The sequence below is a fragment of the Amblyomma maculatum genome, chromosome 1 (assembly GCF_055883805.1).
Source record: "Amblyomma maculatum isolate TAMU_Amacu chromosome 1, ASM5588380v1, whole genome shotgun sequence".
NCBI lineage: Eukaryota > Metazoa > Arthropoda > Arachnida > Ixodida > Ixodidae > Amblyomma > Amblyomma maculatum.
In genome coordinates, this window is record NC_139344.1 from 143,620,567 (window position 1) to 143,631,963 (window position 11,397).

Consider the following 11,397-nt stretch of genomic DNA (forward strand, 5'->3'; position numbering starts at 1 on the left):
ATGAATGCTGCGATTGCAACTCTTAAACCCTTCATCATGGCGAGCTAAAGCAGGTAAAAGTGGTATGAAATAATTTATGCATTCATGACAAATACAGGGACAATTCATTGCCTATTACTCTTCCAATTATGAAATTCAGTTAGCAGTGGTAGCACAGAACATAGCACAGAACGGAACGTACCAAAAACGTCAGAACTTTGCGCGCATGATACTACTATTTTGTGACGTTGAAATCACCGCATCCTCGCCGCGTCACAATGTGAGCAACTCATTGTGCTGCAAACAATAGCTAAGCATCTAATTAGCAGGTTTACTTCAGGTCCCGCAAACGATTGACTGTCTGTGGCCGATAGATTCGATGCGGTACACTCAATACCCTCAGACAGGTGCATGGTGTCGTGAAAGCGCTGCAAGTCCAGCTCATAGCCTTTTCTTTCATTCGTCATGCTGTGAGTTACGGCGCAGCAGTCGGGCGGGAAACATCCAGTGAAAGTTTTCTATCACCCTATATATCGACCAAGGCGCGGCGGGCCTAAAAGGTCTGTCTCGAGTATCTCCCTCAAACCAGCCATTCAAACCAGAGATTCAAAATGTAATTGGAATATATGTTAAATTATCCACAATAAGAAGACCTAACAAATTTTCGGCGACCCTGGGATCATGAGAGTTAAGCCCTTCTTTTTATGACCAATATCTTTGTCCTTTACAAAATGATCTCCCAGTGTAGCAGGCTTGCAATTCAACCTCAACGCCCCTGAACAGGGCGAGTTTGTGCTGGTTCAGTTGTAATCATGCATGGAGCGCAGCTCTCGACTGTATTGCTGGACATTGTGCTCGTGCAATTCTTTAGCGTTCGCTGCTCTTCATCGAGCACTTTGAAAGCAGCCTGCAGTGAACTTGGAGCCATTCCTTGAATTTAAGCAGGATCGATGTCCAGTTGAACGATACAAGGTTCACCACTATTCCAAGGCAGCGAACACGTGTAAGAGACGTGCGCAAAACAGCTGCGCCCAAAACAAAGGGGAGAAAATAGTCTGCCTCGACTGCGAATGTCGCCGCAGTGTCGGCAACGGAACAATGGCAGGACGCAAATGGCCAGCGCTCGCATGTCTGCGCGACCAAGTTCTTTTTGTGTGACCTTGAACGCTAGTGGGCTGAGTCTTTAGTGTCCTATGTTACTCATTTTTTTTTCTTCCGCTTAGCATAACGTTAGGCTGAGGAGCAGCATGGTTGCCGATGGTATCATATCCTGCTACGTGAGTCCCCCTCACTTGTTGACAAAAATGAACTTCGCTTTTAAGCCTGTTTAAAATTTCTGTAATCTGCTTAACATAGTGTGGCTGCTGAGGTTTAGCTCTCCCAGTGCTTATTTTTTAGAGGTTATAATGTATTGTGCTTAGTATCCAGGAGTGACTCTGTGCATTCGTAAGGTTCGCCTTCGGTGCTAAAAGACCGAGCGCATTCCAAAATAAAGGAGCGAACTTTGCAAGCTTTGCTTTTATATACTTCGACACTGCCATGCTTATGCTCGCATGCAAAAATTCATTGGAAGCATTAGACCAACTCTTGTGCAATTCAATATAGCAATAATCTTCAAAATGAAATACATTTTTTGCTCAGTCCTCCTTTTATTGCCGGTGCCTTACTGAAACCTTGATCCTGTACAGTTACAAGCGGCACCGCATCTCATTTGCTGATCTCTCAGGCAGGAAAAGTTACGGAAGACATTTAAGAACACTTACGTGCTTTAGATGCGAAAACGTAAGGGGGGGGGGGGGGGGGGGGGGTTCAGCCCCAGCCACTGTGGTCACTTTTCAATTATATTGAAAAACAAGGCGCCCTTGTACTGTGCGATGTCAGTGCACACTAACGAACCCCAGGTGGTCGAAATTTCCAGTACGGCGTCCCTCTCAGCCTGAGTCACTTTGGAACGTTAAACCTTATAAAGAAACCAAACCTAATGCCTTGTTGTGAGTCCAGTTGCGACGCACAGGTGCGGACATAAGTAAACGGAGTGCACGCTTTTCCGTTCAAATTAAGATCACGCCTTCTTCACTTGATATAAGAAATCAATATTGATCTACATGAAAGGACACTGGCATCTACTACCGGTTCGCACACACCACGACTGCCAGTTTCAGTTATGTAACGCGTGAAAAATGGTAGAAGAAAGTGTGCGCCGTTTACATTTGTCGGCTCCGGTACATTGACCACGCGATAATTATATATATATACGTCCGCATGTTCGCAAGTCGAGCAAGCGTACGTTGCGTGACCTGCGGCTGGGGCGTTTGGCTCGAGGCCCAAGAGTCGTGGGTCCGAATCCCGCCTGTAAGCAAAAATGTTTGTTTTTCAGCGAGCTCATTTCCTCTATTAAATTAAATCATTTGGAACAGGTGACAACCTTATGGTTCCTTTTGCATATTATGTTTTAATAACTTTTCATCTTATGCGTGACGTCCATATCGACGTCAGTGTTGCGGGGTGCCCGAAATTCACGCACGAGGGCATGTTACAGTGATGTCACGATGCTTCTGCCTCCGCTTTTGGCTGGACACAGGCGATGGCTTTTTTGGCCCATTCATGGGGCACTTAATGTTTTCGAATTAATAAAGAAACTTCGCGAATCAATATACGCAGTTTATTTTCATTCATATCATCCAAATACGGAACGTGGTCATATATGTAAGCGCTGTTGCTTAATGTCCTACCTTCAGCAAACTAAAGGTTCTCTCGAAGCTCAGAAGAATAACTAATACCCTCGAATTCGTTCATGATGACTCCGTGCGATCCATTCTACATAACTACGATTGCTTTGCCAGGGAACTGTCAATGAAAAGCGTATTAAGCCGACCGTCCTTCGCTTTTTGTAAAAAGTTTTCTCGCATTTGTTTATTCCGCAAAATTTTTCAAGTTTGCCCCGACACTTGTACCATATTCATTCCTCAGCATTATTCATCTCGGCAACACTGGACCTAAAACACAAGGTTTCAATCATAACATGCGCGACAAACAAGCGCTGTGACTACTTCATACTACGCACCTCCGTATGGAACCCCCGTCCGGGACCGACTACTAGCACTGAAAACATCCATAATCTGCGAACTGTGTCAGCTAGCACAGCATATGTAGAACATTGACTTTTCTTCACCTAGTTCTTATTTTTATTGTTTTGTACTGACCACTTCTCTCTCTAATATCTCAAGCCTTGACGGTAGCCACAAACAAACTGGTAAGCTATTTATTTATCACCCTTACTAGGGGAGAAATGCCAATTATCAGCTTGACCGCAACCTATGATGTGTCAGACATGAAGGAAGGATACACCTTACTGTAATTTTCAAGTTTTCATCTCAATATTTATGCAGGGACCAGCTTGAAATCAGGCGTATAGATTAAATTAAGAGTAATGCGAAGACCAATTCACTGGTTAAATTTATTTGGCACGGTAAACTGATGGCACTGTTGATTAAGAAAATGAGCGAATAGAGCGCAACCAACTCCGGCTAAGTGCCTTTGTTTACGTCGCTTTTATCAGTAAATATTTGACAAGGGTTCCCCTTTGATCATTTCTATGATCAAGCAGAATTTTTAGGGGTAAAATATTAGTCGATTGCTTATTCAATTTGTTATTTTGATACGTATCCTAACAATTAGTAACGCTCTGCATGATGTAATTGAATTCACTAGCGTAGAGGGTGGAACGATGGAGCAATGCATTTACAGAGCATAGCGGCAGCTTAGGGGTTCAAAGATGCCCCGTTCCCTTCCACCCCTATTCGAGTGTTTAACAATTATTCCTCAAATACGAATAAATAAACAGGCCAATTGCGCTATTATGTGGCCCTTTCTGCAGAAGTTGAAAGAGCACAACACTTTCAAAATTTAATGGTAAATTATGCTTCTCACTTCTGTTCATATATTTTAAAACGTCTATGCATGTGTCCTGTAAATAATGTACTAAGAGCAGTAGATATTCTGTCCCGACATCCGACATGCATGCTACATTTAACGGGTTTTTATTATTTCAACAACATTCATAGGAACATACGCAACAATTCAATTGACCAATTAGGCTTTCATATGTTTAGTTTTCAGAATATGAGCCAGCGGTATACAAGATATAAATTTCTGCACAATAATTAACCGTTTAATACATTCATGCATACACAAACGTAATGAAAAAAAAAACTGACATATTATAAGATGGTTTGCATATAATGGTGTCAAAGACATGACAATACTGAATCTTCTTGGCATGACTTAAGAAGCGCGGTGTGGTTCTTATTTCTGGTTGCAAATGCTCGCGATAGGGCCAGATTGTTTAGTACCGCGTTTGGTGTACACATTTTGAGATATTGGCTCTATAAACAAAGATTGTTTAAAATACAGGTTGGTCCACTTGTGTTCTGTGCTTGCTTGTCTGCCCCTTAATATTCCGATAATGATTCGGATGATGATCATTCAGCAACTGGAACTAGTGGTCGAAGGTAAGCATACTTTAAATTTCAGCTCGCTCTTGAGTAGTTAACCCGTGCTCACTCTGTGCTCTCGCTGCCTTATGTCTATCCGCCAGTGTCTCAACAGCCTACTGCAGAATTTCAATAACAAGAAAAGCTGCGGCACGGGTGATGGCTTCTCCAGAACTTCCACCAAGTGCGGAGCTCTTTCAGCCACAACGAGCCAGGCTTTGACTACCTAGACTTCAGGAAAACCGATTCTTAGTTTTGATGACAAACAAAATCGACTCCCGCACACTCTACAATAGTTATAGAGACACCTAAGTTCTGCCTTAACGGTAACAGGCGATACCGGTTGGCGGTCCTCTTTGGTGCTCCCGCGTTGATATTATTAAGCATAGATGCGAAGTTTGGACTCCAAAAACTTCTTTCACTTAGAACGCGGAGGCGTCATCTGCCTTTGTTATAGCACCGCTGGTCGCCAGCACCAATGTTTTCGACGCATTTCTCACAATCATCGAAAACGGCAACAGGGCATCTTTTGAGCCGAATGGTCCGTATACGCTTTCACGTATAACATGCCGCAAAACATGTCGACTATGAACACAAAATATACGCAAACGCAAACATTATAAGCTACACTATGAGCGGAAAATCAAAAAGCAGCAGAAGGCGGAGCTGAAAACAAATGTTTTAGCATTTTCGCAGTGTTTCAGACGGATAGTTATCATCACATAACAAATTAAACCCATAAAATTCTGGTGTCACGACATTTTGTTGGAATAATTATAAGAGTGTGTGCATCAGACTAGTAACAACCGCCGTAAGAACTCGATAGTGGCTACTGCTTTCGAACAACGCTAAAAAAAAAAAAAAGAATAGAAAAGGAAAGGAAAGAGGTTTGAAGGCCAGCGCGCCAAATTTTCACGACTAAAGGTAAAGACAGTTTAGCACATTTTTAACACTCTTAATTGTTTTATTGCTATTTTTCATTTTTGTATTGATTTTGGTTTTGGTTTTGGTTTATGAGATTTAACGTCCCAAAGCGATTCAGGCTATGAGAAAGGTCGAAGTGTAGGCCTCTGGAAATTTCGACCACCTGGGATTCTTTAACGTGCGCTGACATAGCACACTACAATGTCGCTTTAATTTTAGCCGGCGCCAAAAAGCGCTAACCGCGGCAGCGTTAAAACCGCGTCCTTGGGTTCGGTAGTCGAGCTTCTTAACCACTGAGCCACCATGACGGGCTTTGATAATCATATCTGACTACAGCAATGGATGCATTGCTATTGTATCTTCGATAGAATAGTCAAGTGGAGGAGCCCTAAAAGACCCGCTGATGCTTCAGAAAGGCTTGCGTAAGTTACATTATCTCCATGCTCTTTATGGGCCATATAGAAGCGAGCAGCCACTTGGTCCTAAAACTTTGCACTACTCTCAAAACGCCTCGTGCACTGCGGACTAAGGACACGCAGCGAAGCACTGCCACGTAGGGCGCTGAGATAACAGATGTTAAAAAGCTTGTTCGCTATTTGTCATCCTATAGAGGCGCGCGCACACAATGAACATGTTTTTCTTGCCCTCATAAAAATGACGCACATCCACAGGGGGTATTGGCCATTTAGCCCAGGACAGTAAACGTTATAAAATTATATATGAGACCTTTCGCGCTCGTCTTCATCAGAGGAAGAATTTGCTCTGTGCGTGTGTGATGATCTGACCCACAATAAATAAATTATTGACCAATTAGCTAACTCGCGAAGTGGAAACTTCTTCAACGCTGACAGCAAGGGGAAAATTTCAGTATTGATGTGCGCATCCTGACACAGGTGTACGTACTGTACAGAGTAGTGAGCAAAGCTGATATACAGCACTATATAACACTCAGCCTGTGACGGAGCTCGGGAAAACGGTATCGAAATCCCTCTGGCGACACCGACAGGGACAGCGGCAGTGACACATACATGCGGCTAAAATGAGGCACCTCCACGATCGTCTCGATCTCAGATAGCTGTTGCTAGATGAAGTCGCAATGCAGTTTTCTTGAGCTCTGCAACTGGCGGAGTGTTGTACGTATACCACTTTTGATCACGACTGTACTTCCCGAGCAGCACATTGTTGCCGCAGGCTATAGGGCAATACAAGTGCAGCAAAGATTCAACTAACAATCACAGCGCTGATTTTAGCGTGCTCCGCTCATATGCACCAAGAGACTTCAGACTAGCGCTTTCGGCTCACCGTAGTAGGTCGTTATAATAGCGCCCAAAGTGGCCCCGCGCCTCACTTTTTCATGGTACGCCTGCTCTTTAGGAAGCTTTTTGCATCGCCGTATAAGCTGCAACCCTTTAATAAAGGACTTTTTTATTTACTGTAATAATTTAAACTTCTAAAGCAAAACGTTGGTAAGATGTCTGAAATTCTACATTTACTTTTTATCTGTTGTGGTAGAATACAAAAAAAAAATAGTTATTTTTAAGGGTCGTTCATCTTCCTGCAGACATCCTAGATGACAGAGACAAAGTAGGTGGCCATCTGTAGTGAAAACTAAACACAGGGAAAGGAAGTATATGCATAGAAAGAAAACGAAGGACAAGGTGCAAAAGCATAAACACTTGCCCGTTGTTTTCTTTCCGCCGCCTTCTCGATATTGTCGTGTACTATGTGCTAATCTGCAACTGCGTGCCACACTGCTAGTCACAAACTGTACGTTAATGCCAGCCACCCTTGGTGTGGTGAACCATCAAAATAAATTACATGCACTCACGCTTATACTCAGCTTGAGTAAAGTTTTAAGGCTTAGCCGTTTTACCGCAACAGTGCCATCCATTAGGGTGGTATTAATTGTTTTCAACCGATAACCAGGGCGGGACTGTATGTGAGAGGCGCTCATTCCATATGTCATTATACTTGACAAAATGAGTGCGTGTTTTCGTGCACTCATTTTGCCGGTTGCGTCGCATTCCACGTACTCATTTTGTTTTCGAAGAATACTGCTTGGTTATGCTATATATTTCGTCCAGGAGCCGTTACTCACGTTGTCCATCGTCATCGTTGCCCTGAAGACGACTGCTCACATCCCCCATAGTTTAAACCAAGAGATCCTGACTCGAAGTCCGTCGATAGCCTTCCGCTGGTGGGAAGGAAAAGCGCAGTTGTTCCTCAGTGGCGGTGACTACTCTGGTGACAACGGTGAAGACGCGAATGCGAAGGCCGAGCGGCGTCGTTATGCACCTTGCAGGCGCAGGGACTTCCAGGACGAACGTCGAGTAGCAGCCTGCAGCTCAGGGCGCGGACGGCGGCGAACTAGCGCCGGGGGCGTGCACGTAGTGCTGGACGCAGCTGACTCCGGTAGCCAACCGCGGCCCGGCGATGATGCATCGCTTGTCAGGTGCAACAACGGCGTTCGACAAGAGCACTGCAGCCGGCCACTGGCGTTAGGGGCTTTGTGCACTGTTTTTACTCGGAATGAGAGCACTGCCGCGCTTTCTGTGCATAACGGCTCATATTTACAGCCCGCGCGACGCTTTAGGCACGAAGACTCATCGCTTGGAAATGTTGAAGGCCAATCATCCTGAGGAGGCCGATTAAAAAAATACAAGTGCTAGAGGCTCTTGCTAAATTATGCATCTAGTGCCAGTAAAGGTGCACGCACCACTTTTTCAAGACTCTTATCCAGCCAAATTTGTAACTAAAAACAATAACGCACAAATTCATTGGGAGGTGGCATTTGTCGGCTTTTAATCAATACGAAGAATGCCGAATGCATATTTTTCGCGGAGAGCTGAGCTCCGTTATAAGACTCGTCTCCTGGAAATCTGGGAAGGTTCTGCTTCCGTTCAACACTTCTAACTAATGTTAATTGAAGTATAAATTAATAATACCTTCTATCGACTTTCTTGAAGCCCGTTGTGCTTCTTCTTCACTACTTTGCAGGGTGGGCTCCTAAAGCAATGCTTTTAGTGAAATGCGCTTTCTGCCCCTTCTTTTGTCCCGCCAACTCTCCCTTGCATTAGGTGCAGTTGTTGATTAGTTATCACAGTTTTAAAACAATACGAAGCAGCGATTTTTAGCGCATGGGCTTCTGTGGAGGAAGTGGGGTTCAACAAATTAGCTGTGACTCTTACGCTTTTTACACCCACTTACGCTGAAGAAATAAAACAAATAGACTGCGACTCTATAAAAGACGATTCTATAATCATGTCTCCTTTAACAATAGTTTGCAGCGGGGTTGTGAAACTGTTCGTAAATTTTCCCCTGCTTCCAGCTCGCATAAGTCGGTGGCGTCACAACAGACGTCACTGCCATGATAACGTCAGCCGGTCGGTCGCAGACAGTCAACTTATCTCGCGACGCTCTCCTAATCCTCTTCGCTTCGATTATAAACATGCGTTCTCACCAACAGCTGTTACTTTAAAAAGGTCTCAAGCAGTTCGTTGGTAAGACCGTTGTTAAGAATAGCTGAGCAGTGCGATACACTGGACGACGGAACAGGCAGACCAAAAGAAGGTCTTAAAAGTGAAACGCAGTTTTTGCCTTTGTCCCGCCTGCCTAGAATATTCTTTATTGTTTCAAGCTGCCTTAACCCTGACATTTCACCAATGACAGAGTATACCCTGCGAGGCGCTTTTTATTTTTGACGCGGGAGGGGAAGGGGGGGGGGGGGGGGGGTCCCGTTAGATCCCAGCTCATGTCTACATTACTGATCATCACTCTTTATTGAAGTATGACAGTAATGAATATTCGCGATATTGTACACCGTTTTTTTTTTTTTAATAACCCATGTGTTCTCATACTGCTGACGGGAACTGAGTCGGTCGGGTGGGAGCGACAACCTGGCTTCTGCAGGAGGTGGGCGATAGCAGACAGGAAGGTGACGTGGCACAGCGCGGCCAGCTAGGCCTCTGACCTAAGGGTTTAGCCAGTGCTGGTTAGCTGTCCTTAGAAAAAGGTCTAGTTCTAAGACGACGTCTTGCCACATAGGAGATCGCTGCAAGCCTTGCTTTGGCACCTAACTCCCAGGTTCGACGCGTTACGCGCAGCGGCTCGCCCCGCACGCTGTCACCTTTGTTGCTTATAGCCCAGGCACGCGCGTGGACGAAACCTATATCAAATTCATCGCACAGCATTAAACATAGTACGTTAATTTAGGCTAATTTAGCAACACAGCGAAATGGTCCGAAGGATGGTTAATAAAGGTAAATACTAAAAATGCAAATAGAGGCAAGCTTCTGTGCAGAAAATCTACCATCCGCCACCATATTGTATCGACAACCTCTCACTACAATAAATTGCGTCAAATAAGGGCCTTATGGATTGTGTCCACGAAGAAAGCATAAACTGTTCTCTTCATACCGCTCTCATGATTAACGAAGATAATCGCACGCGAGGATATACTTACGGCCCAATGTCTTAAATGCTGCTTCTTCTTTGAAGCTATTGTTATTTGAATCACGTATTTCCTCTGCCCGTATTAAAGCGATACCGTTGATGGCTCCGTTATCCAGAAAATCCGGTGTCAGTGTCGACTTTGTCCCCGTTGTGAACAAAAAATTACGAGTGTATACCTCTAACAGGTGGTAGTTGGCAGGTGATAAGGCGGCAACTGGTTCGTGGACGATCTATGTGACGTCAAGGGTAACTATGTGACATGGTGGGTTGGCAGGCGCTGCCAACTTGTGCTTCCCCATTTAGATAGAAAAGTGAGATGAGATGAGAAAGTGAGATGAAGTGAGTGAGAGGCACGTATTTGTGTACATGTAAACTTAAGGCAGCGTACTTTTTTCTGTTTAAATAAATTACAGCTACTTTTATTCTTTAATCTGGTTTGACTCGCTTTAGGGATGAATTCAAAACAGAAAACCACACAGCCAATGACACGGCCATACTTGTAGCAGAGCAGCCACCTGAAACAATGCTACAGAAAAGAAAAAAAAAATGGTTGTTGCTACATGGGGTAGGTTTTACCGTGATTATTTAGTTTATTTATCAATTTCATTTTATTTGAAACGATTTGGTTCTCTCAAGTATAGTTTTTAACAAAATCTGTGTATTTGAGTCAATGAGGCGTTCTGCACGCGACTTAAGCGGCGCGGCAGTCGCTGTGTTTATAGAGCTGCATAGAGTTGCTATACTAACTGTAAATTGTGTACACGACATCAGTATTCGCCGACGCGGATTACCACTGAGAAAGCGAGACTAGCATATGAAAAAAAATTAAGTTTGAAATGGTTCTGCCGTGTTTCTCAGTTCAACAGTCGGACATTCGTCAATTTGGGGATGGATGTTACAATTGAAGCAAGGAAAAAATGTCGAAAGATTCAATAGACTGTCCATTTAACGTAGACGCGATAGCGCCCTTTACACCACCTTTTCATTCTGCGAAGTTTCGGCATCGAGAGGCTGGAACAGTGTTTGACCAAGTGTTAAACGTCTCTAGATAATAAACAAAATAAATAATCGGTTCACAGGAAGGAAAAGGCGCAGTATCTGTCACACTTGTTTCTGTGGACACCTGACCCGCGCCGTAAGGGAAGGGAGGAAGGTGGGAGTGGAAAGAGAGAAAGAGGAGCCGGTAGTGGGGGGCTACGTAGTAACTTTGGCCACCTGGGGATCTTTAACGTGCGCTGACACAGCACAGCATACGGACGCCTCTTCGTTTCGTCTCCATCAAAACGCAGCCGCCAGCTCTAGGTGATTGGGTTTTTTAAGGAAATGAAGGCGCAGTATGTGTCTCTCACCTCTCAGTGGACACCTGCACTTACAAAGCAATTACAATCAACGACATACATTTGGAAGCACATATGCCGCCAGTCCCCATCGTAAACTCCAACTTGACTATGCTAAACGGGAAGCGAAATGGTGTGGCACCATTTTGAATTCTGCAAAAAAGAAAAAAAAAACATTTGCGTCACAATTTTGATACGAAATTACGTGCATA

At 44.2% G+C, this 11,397-nt stretch overlaps 1 protein-coding gene across 1 annotated transcript in view; it reads right to left on the minus strand.

Annotated features, from left to right (window-relative positions):
• The window catches only part of LOC146204213 (annulin-like), a 42,949-nt gene extending 35,164 nt beyond the window's left edge, over positions 1-7,785 (minus strand). The window contains exon 1 of the mRNA XM_084589159.1: positions 7,495-7,785. Coding sequence (XP_084445285.1) covers positions 7,495-7,543 — 49 coding nt within the window. The 5' untranslated portion in view covers positions 7,544-7,785. The remainder of the gene's footprint in view (positions 1-7,494) is intronic.
• Positions 7,786-11,397: the final 3,612 nt, after the last annotated feature.